The sequence below is a fragment of the Pseudorca crassidens genome, chromosome 1 (assembly GCF_039906515.1).
Source record: "Pseudorca crassidens isolate mPseCra1 chromosome 1, mPseCra1.hap1, whole genome shotgun sequence".
NCBI lineage: Eukaryota > Metazoa > Chordata > Mammalia > Artiodactyla > Delphinidae > Pseudorca > Pseudorca crassidens.
Window position 1 is genome coordinate 114,888,524 of NC_090296.1, and position 13,645 is coordinate 114,902,168.

Genomic DNA, 13,645 nt, shown 5'->3' on the forward strand with positions numbered 1-13,645 from the left:
AGTGTGTCCACAGGATTCAGGGGGAAGAGGGAGAGTACATGGGCCATCCATCCTAGGTAAACTCTTCCAGTCTGATGGGGGAGGCTCATGCTCTTTCTGCAAGCTAGAAAACATTAATTCTCACCACTTTGGGGAAATGGCCTGTGGAAGAAAGACTGAGATGGTGGGTCTTGAACCCACCTACCACCTCACAGAAGCCACCTGAGCCCCAGGGTGAAACTCCTTTTAGGACCTAGATAAGCTACCCTCCCATCCCCCCACCAAGTAGCTCAGAACCTGCCCATCTGGAACTGTAGTCATGATTGATGCAAAGGCAGGTGGTTTCTTTCTACTCTATAAAAGGGAAAAGTTAAGGTTCTGGAAGGGTAGATGACAAGCTCATGAGACAGATCAAGGTTAGAAGTTAACCAGAGCCATATCAATTAAATCAGTTTCCTCTCTTGAGAAAACTCAAAAAAGAAGGCCTTCTTGGCCAGATAACTAAGGGGAATGTTACATTGTATATCTTCTTTCTTGGAGATTTACATTAGCCTATTAAATGCTCTGAGAAGTCCTGTGTGTTATCTATTGCTGCGTAATAAATGATCCGAAAACTTGGCAGCTTGAAACAACTCACATTTATTATCACAGTTTCCGTGTTCAGGAATGCAGGAGCAGCTTAGCTGGGTGGATCTGGTTCAGGGTCTCGTGAGGCTGCAGTCAAGCTGTCTGCCAGGGCTGTAGTCATCTGAGGCTTAACTGGGGCTGGAGGACCCACTTCCAAGCTCGCTCACGTGGCTGTTGGCTGGAGGCCTCAGCTCCTTGCCACGTAGGCCTCTCCATTGGACGACTCATGACGTGGCAACTGATCCAAAAGAGAGAGACCAAGTGTGAAGCTGCTGTCTTTCCTAACCTTATCTCAAAAGCGTCCTGCCATCACTTCTGCCATATTCTGTTGATCACACAAACCATTCTTGCTGCAGTGTGTGTGTGGGGGGTAGGGGTGGGGTGACCACACAAGAGTGTGACTGCCAGGAGGTGGGAATCACGGCCGCCACCTTCTCCAAGAACTACACTCTTTCACTTGGTTTCCCAAAGTTATATGCCAGTGGACTCCTTCCCCACCCCTGCTAATTCTGTCCCCATACCCAGGCCGGCCAGCCCAGACCCTTTCACTCTACTCTGCCACCCTCAGACCCGAGCTTCCCGGGAGGCCCTCCTCCTTCTGCTGTCCCCGCTATCCAGGCCTTGGTCCTCCTGGGGCGCAGTGAGCAGAGCTGGTCTGTGCTGTGTGAGGATGGGCAAGGAGTCACTGTATCTGTCTTCTTTTCAAGTCAGTGACAACTGACACTAACTCACTGTTTGTGGGTCCTTCCTACTCGTGAAGTGATTCTGATGCACCCTGTCTTCGCAGAAATCTCTGCGGGGGTGTTCTCTGCCATTCTCCTCCTCCAGATGGAGGAATGGATGCTTACACAAATGCTGTCATTTGCCCAAGCTCCCTGGGGGGGAAAGGAGCAAACCTCTGTCTCAGATGTTGGCTGGGTGTCCTCTTATGTGCTGGTTGTGATCGGCTTTGCTGGAGTGGGCCTGCCCCTTGGGGACGGTCCGTGAGCGTGAAGGGCTGAACTCTGGGGGCCCAGGGGCCTCAGCCTTGCAGCAATCTTGGTCCGAGGGCTGCTCCGTCCTGAGGCTGAGGCCCTCCCTAAGGTGCTTGGGTGGCCTCGAGTGTTAAGAAAGAAGGCCCGGTGGCTGCCTTTCTTTGTGGGGGTCTGAGACTCCAGTTCTAGCCCCTCAGTTCACACAGGGAAACCAAGTCCCAGACAGAACAGGCTGAGTTGCTGAGGGCACAAGTGGCGCTGGGACCTGCTGTCCTCCCCCTTTCCCGGTTGTGGTGCTGGCAGAAACTCTGTGGTTTCCCCCAGACCACCCAGGGATCCAGTGACTCAGGCTCCAAAGAAGACACTTTCTAAACAAGGCCCCGTCTCTGGAGAGCGTCGTGGGAGCCTGGTCCCTGCAGGCCCTGGGAAGCGAGGTGGGTGGGGCTTACTGCCCCCAAACCCAAGCCCAGGCCTGGGGTGAGGGTGGAGAGGGAATGGATTTCCTTCTGTTGACTAGGTTCTTTGAGAGGCCTTAGTCCCTCCATTGCTCCTTCCTCTCAGCTTCACAGCCCACCCCCAAGTCCAGTCCCTTCCCTGCTTAGTCTCTGGGAATGTCTGTGGGTAGGGGCTGTGGACGGATGGATCTACTACGAGTGAGGGAAGCACAGCTGGGAGAGGGGGTGCCTGGAGATCTTGTGTTCATGCTTCAGGTGAGAAAACCCAAGGCTCAGAGAGGACCATGAGGAGCCCGAGGTCACACAGCAAGTACAGGGCAGCGCTGAGCCTAACACCCATGTCTTGAGACTCCTGGTCTGGCTGTTTCCTCTGTGTCTGGGCATGGATTCCCCCAGTGCTCTGGAGGGCATGCACACACCTCTGTTCACGTCTGTGAACTCCCCCCATCCCCCCGCCACCTGTCCTGGGAGCTCCCGTCCCACACACACATTTCAGGGGACTTTGTTGTTCCGGCTGCCTCTGGCTGCAGCTGCCTGTTCTAATCTAGACTCTGCTACTTACCAGATAGGTGATCTGAGGCAAGTTATATACTTAACCTCTCTGGGCCTGAGTTGCCTCATTGGAATAACAGGAAGAGTATTTGGGACTTCCCTGGTGGTCCAGTGGTTAAGACTTTGCCTTGCAAAGGCAGGGAGTGCAGTTTGATCCCTGGTCAGGGAGCTCAGATCCCACATGCCTTGCGGCCAAAAAAACAAAACATAAAAAACAGAAGCAATATTGTAACGAGGTCGATAAAGACTTTTAAATGGTCCACATCAAAAAAAAAAAAAATCTTAAAAAAAACCAAAACACAATAAGAGTGTTTACATCCTAGGGTTGTCAGGAGGATTAACTGAATTAATGCCTGTTAAGATGTCAGCAAGTGCCCCCTGGTATTATCTTGGGGCCTGGAAGGTAGCCCAGGTTGGTGAAGAAAACCTGGGTTAGGGGCTCAGCGTATGAGGACTCAAATCCAGATCTCCTAAGTCGCTGTTGCCTTGGGCCATCAGCTGACCTGTGTGAACCTCAGTTTCCCCAGCAGGCATAGTCGGTGACCCACTGGGACATCCCTTGTTGGGGACGCCAGGGCCTCCCCCTGACAGCTGCTGTGGCCTCTTACTGGGCTTCCATCCCTCTCCCACCCCCTCCAATCCACTGTTCACCCAGAGTCATGGTCTGCACCCACATCTGACAGTGTGGGTGTCACTGTCAAATCTGTCAGTCCTCCGAGTGACAGTGACCTCTCTGGTGACTGCCTGTGCTCTCAGGATACAGAGAGCCTGCCCACGCTCCCTCCTGCCCAATCCAAGATCTGCCCACGCCGCTGTCCCCTCTCTCCCCCCTGGGAGTCTCCTAGAAGCCAGAGATGTCTTATGTCCCTTTGGCCCCCCTGGCCCTGGTCCAGCCCAGTGCCGGGCACAGAGGATAGGCTCCCTGGATGTTTGTGGAATGAAAGGGTCATGGAGGTAATAGATGTGGGTGTGTTTTATAAACTCTAAAGGAACGAGCGGTCATCCAGAGGGGGGTGTGTTTATTAGGATCCTGTGTCTCCATGACAACCCCAGCTGGCTTCTCCTTACAGGCCCCTAAGAACCCTCATCTCCTCCCCTAGCCTCAGGCCCCAGGTCCTATCGTCTTATTCTACCCTCCTGGGGATGTGGTAGCAAGAATTCCTGATGGCGTGTTCCTTTGATGATTTAGAACACAGACTCAGAGAATGGCTAAGCTGGGAGGGCCCTTAGAGGACATCTAGTTCCATCCCTGTCATAGAACTGAGGCTCAGAGAGGTCAGGGTGGTGACCAGGGTCACACACCAAGGCAGTGGCCAATGGGGGCCAAACCCTTGACTTGGGGCTCCTTCCAGAGCTGATTTCTCAGAGATGCTGCAAAGGCTTCTGTGAAGACAGGATCAGCCTGAGCAAAGCAGTCAAGAGGCAAGGGTAGGGGCACAGATCATTTTTTGGTTTTGTTTGTTTTTAATTGTGGTTAAAAAAAATATATATATATATATATATATATAGCATAAAATTGACCAGTTTAATCATTTTTAAGGGTGGCATTAAGTGGCATTAAGTACATTTGCATTGTTGTACAACTGTCACCACCATCCATCCCTAGAACTTTTTCATCTTCCCTATGCTTTTGTTGGTGGTGGTGTTATTGTGGTAAAATACACGTAACATAAAATTTGTCATTTTAACCATCTTTCAGTGTGCAGATCTGTGGCATTAAGTGCATCCTCATTGTTGTGTTCCCTATGCTTTTTTTTTTTTTTCTTTTTTTTGCGGTACACAGGCCTCTCACTGTTGTGGCCTCTCCCGCTGCGGAGCACAGGCTCCGGATGCGCAGGCTCAGCGGCCATGGCTCACGGGCCCAGCCGCTCCGCGGCATGTGGGATCTTCCCGGACCAGGGCACAAGCCTGTGTCCCCTGCATCGGCAGGCGGACTCTCAACCACTGCGCCACCGGGGAAGCCCTTCCCTATGCTTTTTAATAAAAGGCATATGGAGGCAAAGTTTTACAATTCTTCACCCCGGGATCGTGAGGCCTTTGCTGACTTCAGGCAACCTGGATAACCCAGGGGAAGTTGTGTGTCACCTTGGCCTGGTCGGGGGTTTGGTGGAGAATGCTGGGGAAGGGGGTGTCCAGTCTAGGCTGACTGTCACCCGGAATAAAGGCTAGAACAGCCTCTCAGCCTTGCTGTTTTCAACGCAGGTCACAGCGAGGCTAGTGGAGTATAGATGAAATGCCTAGAATTTCTGAGGGTGAGACTGGGAGCTTATGTGATGAGTAGAGGACACGGATGGTTTTTAATGTGACCTCCTTGGACTTCCTAGGGGCACCGTGGGAGACCTGGCTGAGTGATGCAGGGAGAGACCCCTCTTACTGGGCTTTAACTTCCCTTCAAAACTGAAAGGTCTAAACCAGATGGCTTGATGGTGCCTTTTGGGGGAGCCCAGGGGCTCTAGAGAGCCCCTGATGCTCACTCCAGAATCTAGGGTGGGCTTTCCTATTAGATCTGCTGAGACGAGCTGAGACAATTGCTAGTAACGGAACCCTTACTTTGTTTAGCAATAATTATAACAGTTATCATTTACTGAGGGACTTGTTATGTAGTAGGCACTTTGTATCATCTCATTTAATCCTTATTTCTGTTTTATAGATGAGGCTCAGTGGAGTTAAGTAAGTTGCCCAAGGTCACACAGCGAGGAAGTATCAGATGGAGGATTCCCACTCAGATCTCTCTGGTTCCAGAGCTGGTGTTCCTACCCACCCTCACCCCCAATCCCCCAATGAATGGCAGCAGTTCTGACCTTGACTTTCCATGGCTGCTGAGCACACAAGCTTTGGAGGCAACTCCCAGGGCTCCAGGCCCAGCTCTGCCTCCAGCTAAGTGACCTTGGGTAAGTTACCTAAGGTCTCTGAGCCTCAGTTTCCTTATTTGTTAGAACGGACACCTCCTAGGATAGTTAGGAAGATGAAATTAAATGGGTTTATATTTGTAAAGCAGTTAGAATAGGGCCTGCTTGTAGTCACATTTAGCATTTGTTGAATTTTTAAAATACTGTGTTTATTGCCAGCTTTCTGAGGTCAGTTTTGTTTGAACCAGCAAATTAATTGGAAATGTTTATTTGTAATAGTTTCACTTTCTATTTCTCATCTTTGAGCAGTGAACAAAATGGAGCTTTAGGAATGCCTAGAAAAACACACACATAAACAACACTGTGTCCACGCACGCAGTCTAAGATGTCCTTTCCTTAACATTCCAACAGAAACACATCTATTCATAAGTTTTTGTAGAGAAGGGGAAAAAAATCTTCTCCATAGGCCATAGAATGTTGGCCAAGTTCCTTAAATTGTCTAAAATGGGCAGCATATCGGTGCTTTCTAAGTGTGTGTATTGGAAGCAGACCCTTTGGCAATGGTGACCCCACTCCCACCCCTGCTCCCTCTTCCCTTTCCTCGTCCACCCATGGAGGGAGGATGGTTGCTGTTCCTGGACCTGACGACAACTATTTTGACTCTTTAAGAATCCCCTGCTTTGTGTTGCCCAACATATAATGTCAATACATGTCAAAAACCACATCAGATCCCCAGAAAGCCGAGTGGCGCCTCGGTGACAGGCCTTGGCTGGCTCCTAGGCTCTCCTCACTCTGGGGCTCCAAGGGGTTGAGGTCTGACCCTCGGGGCCACTTGGCCCCATCCGGGCCCACAGCCAGGATCTCTGCCAGGCCCTGGCTGTGCTGAGGGGTGTCCCTGCCACGACTCACAGGGAAGAAGAACCAGCTTGAGCCACGCAAGGTTTTAAATTGAGGAATTGTCAGTTTGTATATTTGGGATCCCATTCTGTCTGATTCTGAGCCTGGAGATTCCAGGGGTGCCCCGCTAGGGAGCAGGCAATGTCATCGAACACCTTCTGTGACAGTTTCTAGGCTTCAGGGGTGGGCTCCCAAGCGACCAGGAGAAGCCAAAGGCCTTTGAGGTGAGTCTCTTCTGGAATGTGCCATGGCTGGGGAGAGAGGGGACACAGAGCCGCTGAAAATCATCTTTGAACACGAGATTTTGCCACCTTCTCCATCAAGCCTTATGCCCGAGCTGCTGCTGCTGAAGATGCAGGGCCAGCTTTGGAGAAAAGTGAAAGCGTGTGGATGTTTGAATCTTGGCTCCACCATTTTCCAGTCTCTGTGAACCTGGTCTTTTCATGTGTTTCCTCTGGGCTGTGATTCTCTCATACGTAAAATGCAGATGATATCCTCTACCACATAGGGACCAGATGAGAACGTTTGTAGTGTTGGGCGACAGCTCTCCATGGGTCTCTCTGAGAATCTTGCAAGCAGAGGCACTGACTGCCTTCTAGACTCTCTTCAAGGATATATGATAGCCAACAGACTTAGAAGATAGAGATCGTGTCTCCCTCTTGTGCAAAGCGCCATCATTTTACTGCCCATTATAAAAGATTTGGGTTCCCTAAGCTCGGAATTCCTCTCCTATAAAGCACCCCACTGAGTGTGAAGGCGTCGCTTGTCTCTCTTTGCACCACAAGAAAACCAGTACTGCTCACGTTGCCAGTGGTGCTGTGAGTAATAAAAGTCTGTTTTCTCTGGCCCAGGAGTCTCATGTCTTCCACCAGCGTTCAGGAAACAGGGCAAGCTAACTTATTGTCTTACAAATAGGCTAAAATCTCACATCCTTCATAGATCTTGACAGTGATGAGGATGGGATGCTGAGAGAGACATGGCTCTCTGAAAGAGGAAAAAGGAGGGGCTTGCAAGCCAATTAATGGGATTTTGAGGGAAGTCCATGGAAATCACTAGCAAATAGGTTGCCCAAGTTGTACGGCCAAGTGGGCAATAGATGGCCCTCTATTTTATGGCCTTTTAATGGGGAGGTGGTTGCAGCCTGAGTACTAGGAAGGAGGTTTGAAGACAGCTGCCAAAACACTGCCCTGGTCGTGGCTAACTCTCCGGGTGGTGGGACTTCCTCGTCAGTCTAGTGTTCCACCTCCATTCCTCCCCCATGAAAACAACCACCACTAGGATTTCTCCTGTGTGGACCGAGGTCACTCTTTCCTTTCAGATAGCAGTTAGGGAGACAGGCACTTATGCCAAGAAAGGAGGGAAATTCACCACTGCTATGGGGAGAAACCAGCAGGATTCTTAGAACTTTGGCTCGTTCACTTGGAGACAAGAGGGTGGGACAGGTCACACTCGCTAGGGAAGGATGATGACTCAGCCCCTCATTGCAGTCTGTCACACCAACTTTAGATCCAGGCCGAGATGACAGTCAAAGGTCTGTGAGTCCTAGCTGCTCTAAGGAAGTTTTGACCTTCTTGGGGAAATTTCCCCGAGACAGACAAACTCCCAGAGGAAACCATAGGTGGAGGATGGACAGGTATCAGGGCTCTTACTGCTGCAGGTTGGGTTTGTCCCAATGTGTCTACTGGGCAGCTGCAGCTGCTCTGCCTCAGTGGGCAGATCTCAAGGCTGTTCTCACAGCTCCAGCCAACACTGCTCGTGATGGAGCTTCCTATAGTTTTACTGTCTCTGAGATTTAGCCAATGACCTAGCTGTTTCATCTACTGCTTGGAAAACTATAAGCTGTCAGATTAAAGACACCTCTCCGTAGGGTCACAAACTGTCACGACAAATTGAGCCTACTGATTGAACTTTGTGGGTCACTCCTGCAGACGCCTACGGGAAAGGTCTGTTCTCTGATGAGACCGACTGGCATGCCTGCCCTACCCAGGTTGCCCCCACTGCTGCCTGGACCTATCATCCCACGACTACCCTCAGAGGGCTGAGCAAGTAAAGGATGCCGTGTTCCTACACTGCACACCGACCTGTGACTGCCGTCCAAAGTTGACCTGGCTGTCTTGCAGTGGGCACGGGTCCTGACTGCTTTGGGGAGATTGACTGCCCTGGACCTTTGACCCCGTCTTGGGGCTGTGGGTGGGTGCCTCCCTGCTGCTGACACATTTTCAGGTTATGGTGTTGCTGTTCCAGTCTGATCAGCCAATTCAGGCCGCAACGTCGTGGCACCTGAAACTGATCTGGGTCATGTTTTCAGCTTTCGGGACCATTTACACTTTAATAATGGTGCAACTGTATTGCAGAAGGCACTTGACCGTGGGCTGTCGGTCAAGGTGTTCATGACTGTCCCTGCTCCCTGCCATCCATAGGGATGGTCTTGTCAAGTCAACATTCCCAACTTTATCTCCCTCCCCTCCACTGGGTCCATACACCTGAGTAAGGCAGTTTGGTCTTTGATTGTGGCTGCCCGCAGAAAGGGATCATCCGCTCTGGGCCACCTCCCGGGTGATAACCAGGATGAAAAGGGTGGGGGTTTACATGGAGATTCTGCCCTAACCATTCCTGGGCTGGCTACTTCTTACTTTCCCTGAAAGGCCAGCCTAGTTAATGCAACCTATGCTTGGTAGTCCGACCAAAGGGGATTCAAATGGAATTCGGGTTAAATTGTATTAAAATGCCCTGTCACTAGCGTACCTGGCCCTTATGGGAGAAAGGTCTGGGTACAAGTAGGGGATGAGTGGGGAAAAGATGAAAGTATAGACACTGGGAGAGAACACGCAGCTTTTCTGGCAGTGGAGGAAGAGCAGCAACCCAGCACCTGGGAAGGGAACACCTTGGACACCAGGATCTTCCTCACGATGGACAGCACCCCGTACAACCCTCCCACACTGATGCGCATGCCTTAAATTTACTGCTTGGTTAGCCATCTGCCGCCAGATAGCTCTGACCATAATTTGATGGCCATTTCCCTTAACCTTCCCAAACCAAGAAGTTATAAGAAACAGCATGAGATAGCCCCAACTGCTGCACCTCCCGTGCAGAACACCTGTCAGCACCTCTGAATATCTGCTCCCATCACTCAGACATCTGGTCAGGCTGATAAATGCCATCTAACTGGTGGTGTTGACAAACGGGACAGGTTGGACTGACTAGTTCGGGGAGATAGTCTCTCTAAAAACAAGGCAATTTGTTACACAGCAGTAAATAACTAATGCACCACCAGTTCTCTCATTTCATGCCCACGGCAGTGCTTCAGCATCTGTGGGATGACGCCTGCTTAATAGATGAGAACCAGAAGCTCTGAGAGGTCAAGCGATCTCCTAAAGGTCACACAGCCAACTGGTGGTGCTGGGTTGTTACTGGGTCTGTCTGATTCTTGTTCCAGTGCTCGCTAGCTTTCCCTCAGCCAAGGCACTGGGATTCTTTCATGTGCCTCACAGACCCTGGCTCATAGCATTTCATGACTCTTAGCCTGTGCCCTGGCTGTGGACACCATGCTTGGGAGGCTAAGAAGACTAGGGGAGCATGGAGTAGCCAAGGGGCTCACTAACACCTCCTCCCCATATGGGGATGGTCTCAGTTTCTTCATCTGTGACATGGGTCTAAGGCCTGCTTTGACAGCATGGTTGCAAGGAACCAATGAACTCAGGAGCAGGAAAGTGCTTTGGAAAACTAGAGGTACTGATGGGAGCATTGATGTGGTCTGAGACGTGACTTAGGAGAGAGTAAGGGCTCGACAGAGGGCTGGGATGGAAAGAAAGCAGAGTGGAAAGGGCTAGTCAGACACAGAAACTGGGCCAGTGTTCTTTTATAAGCTGTAGTTTGTCGGCTGTGATGCCACCTGCCTTCCTGTGCCTGAAATCCTGGACATTCCTTTGGGTTAAGCAGGGCCTTTGCTAAGCTCTCGTTTTAGAACACTTGTCTTCTTTAGGGCGGTGGTGTTGTACTGACATAAACTGAGCCTCTCCCACAGGCGAGGACCTTACATACACGGTCTAATGGAATACTCACACTGGACTCTCACACTACCGCTTTTTATAGGTACGGCTGTCCCATTTTACATATATGGAAGAGTGAGGCTAGGAAGAGCTCAGTACTTTGCCTAAGGTCTCGCGGGAGGTGAGGGATAGAGCTAGGGTTCGACTGAGATTGCTCTTGCTTCAGACTCTGGTTGCCTTTGGGCTCCGTGGTTTTTATATCCTTGACCTTCACCCGCAGAGAAGCCAAGCACGCTGAGTCTGGGGCCTGGGCCGAGGGGGCCCAGAACCCTCCCTCATGGGTGGGATCTCATAGTGACTGAAGGCCAGGTGTGCACAGGCTGAACTTGTTCACGGACAGACTCCCAGGCTGGAAGGGGCAGCCCCAGACCACCACGGCTCTGGCCCATCGTAATCTTTCTGTGACATAGCCACAGCCGCCCTATAATGGGTCCCTCCACAGGCCTCCAGGAGCTCCTTTTTTCCCCTCGCTACACTGCGGCCAGAGGGACCTTCCTAGAATGCAGCTTGGCAAGTCATTCCTCTGCCTAAAGCCATCCATGGGCTGCCCATCAAAGTCCAAGCCCCTTATGGGATGTGTCGGGCCCTTTTTGGTCCCCTCACGCTCCTGAGGCTGAACCAACAGTGGTCCCTAAATAGGCCAAACTGATTTGTGACTCCAAGCCTTTGCTTAAGCTCTTCCCTCTTCCTAGATACCCTTCTCCTGCTCCAGTGCTTAATTGTCAAACTCCTTTCCTGTCATTTAGAGTAGTCACCTTATGAGTGTTTAATGTATGTATTAGGAGATACACACATATGTTACAAATGGATGGTGGGAATCATCTTCTCCCACCCAGGCCCCCTTGGGTCACCTGTTTGTTGGGTGCTTTTATGTCCTTTAATATGTTCACTTCTCAATGCTTCAGCTCACTGTCAGTTCCTCTGGGACCCATCCCTTAACAGCCATCCCTTCACCTGGCCCAGGTAAACCTGCCTGCGGAGACTCACACAGCACCCAGATGTCCGTCCTTGTCTGTTGATTGGCCTGTTTTCTCTCTACTTGTGAGCTGCTTGAGGGTGGTAATGGTGCTCTGGTGGTTTCTGTGTCCCCAGTGGGGGACAGAGAGCCCTGGTGCCTGATGTATATACGTTAAAGGTATTGCTGGAGGACTGGGGGTGTCTTCAGGTGGTGACAGCCCAGTGCCTAGGGCTGCTACACTTCATAGAGTCCCCTAGAAAGGAAGGTTTGCTTCACGAGTGGTGCAGGGGAAAACAAGGAGATAGAGGAGGGGGGAGGGGAGGAGAGTGAATAGCTCCATTTTCACCTCACCCTAAAGAGCAGAATAAATTCCAGATGGATGAGACTGCAAAATGTGAAAACAATGAAACTATGAAATAGCTAGAATAAAATGTTCATGATTTTGATCTCTGGATGGGAAGGGTCTCTCTTTTTTTTTTTGGAAGGGTCTCTTTAAGCACAGCAGTAATGGAAGAAATAATAAAGAAAAAGACGTATATATTTGTGTGCTTAAAATTGGAAACTTCTGTACATCAAAACATCCCATAAATATAATTAAAATAACAACACATATGTAAAGAGCACTTGCAAATCAAAAAGAAAAAAATTTAAGAACCTCAGTAGAAAAAAAAAATGGGCAGCAGACACAAAAAAAAATTAACAAAAGGAAAAACAGTGACTAAGTTGATGTTTATGTTTAAAAGTAAGTGACTAAGAATATGTTTAAACTCGTTAGAAAACAAAACCTCAATTAAAACTGCGAGATGTTATTTTTCACTTATCACCTTGGCAGGACTATAAAAAACAAATAGTGCTCAACGGGGCTGAGATGAAGTGTGATGAATAAGATGAATGTTCTCTTTCTATGCTGAAGGGCTTGCAAACAGGGGCAGTTTTCAGGAAATCAGTTTCTCAATATGGATCAAAAGGCTTAAAAATGTTTATGCCCTCTGTTCCAGCAGTTCTGCCTCTGGGGACCTTTCCTGAGAAATACTCATTTTTTATGGCAGCAAAATTTCTAAAACAGTCTAACTGTCCAAAAATAAGGAATGACAGAAATGATGGTACATCTATGTGACAAAATGTTATGCAGCCTTTAAAAATCATGTTTAATTGTCAATGGCGCTTGTGCCTGAGAAAATGGGAGGGGAGATCAAAGTGCACTTGGAGAGTTTTTTCTTTCCACCTTCTATTTTTCTGAATTATTTACCCTACCGTAAGCATGTGTTATTTTTATAAAGAAAAATGATCATGTTTTAGAATATTTCCAATTATTTGGAAAAGTTATGATATAATGCCAAATGGAAAAAAGCAGGTGATATATCTACATATATGTAAAATACTTCATTTACATATATATACACATAAATAATGCAGTAAGCACTGAATTCGGTCCCTGGCACATATAAAGTGCTGACTATATACATACATATCAATATTGTGATATTAATGCATATACATGTATATAAAATGTAACCAGTGAATATTTCTGGGTTGTGGACTTAGGGGTGGTTTCTGCATTCTTTTTTTTTTTAAATACATTCTCACATTTTTCAAATTTTCTACAATAAGCATGCATTATCTTTATTATAAATTATAATTATAAAAAAGACTCTCCACCATAAATGTTGAACCAAAGGGATTTGGTGTTGTCTTAATTAAACATTTCTATCTGCCAGTGTTCTGCTTAATTGAAGTTTGACTGTATTAAATGACAATAAATGACGCTTACATTTGTATAGTGTACTTCCACTGGCTCACCTGGCTCCCTTGACCCCTGTAGCACCTCTGCAAGGTCCTGAGATTAAGGGAACTCGACAAGACATAATGGGAAATGTGGACACACATACACACACACGCACACAATCTGCTGTGACCTTGGGTGAGTCACAGTCTCAAGGGCTCCAATCTCGTATAAGCCTCATGCTGTGGCTTTAGATGACCAGGCCACAGCATGGCTTTCTAACTGGGCTTCCTGGCCTCGCTGCCATCTGGCAGGCACAGGTGGGAGCTGGCAGGACAGGAGGGGAGGAGAGGAGCATGCCCACAGTTCCCAGAGAGGTGATGGGGTGCATCTCCCCTTTCATTTGACTTTCAGAGAAGAACTCCTGGCTACTGTTCCTGGGAGACCCCACCCTGACGAACAAGGCTCCTATCCCTCCGGATGGCCCACAGACCCACCCTTCTCAGCCCAACAGTGGGTTTGGCAAAAAGAGGACATTTCCTTGGAAGAACAGAAGACCATGTCCTGCAGATGCTTCCAGGG

The 13,645-nt window shown here is 49.1% G+C and overlaps 1 protein-coding gene across 3 annotated transcripts in view; it reads left to right on the forward strand.

Moving 5' to 3' along the window:
- The window catches only part of SMAD6 (SMAD family member 6), a 147,211-nt gene that overhangs the window by 75,948 nt on the left and 57,618 nt on the right, over positions 1-13,645 (forward strand). For all 3 annotated transcript variants that reach the window (XR_010946389.1, XR_010946388.1, XM_067751622.1), the window contains exon 4: positions 13,478-13,644. Coding sequence is in view for 1 of the 3 variants with exons in the window: in XM_067751622.1 (XP_067607723.1) it covers positions 13,478-13,644 (167 nt within the window). In the remaining 2 variants the exon portion in view is untranslated. The remainder of the gene's footprint in view (positions 1-13,477; position 13,645) is intronic.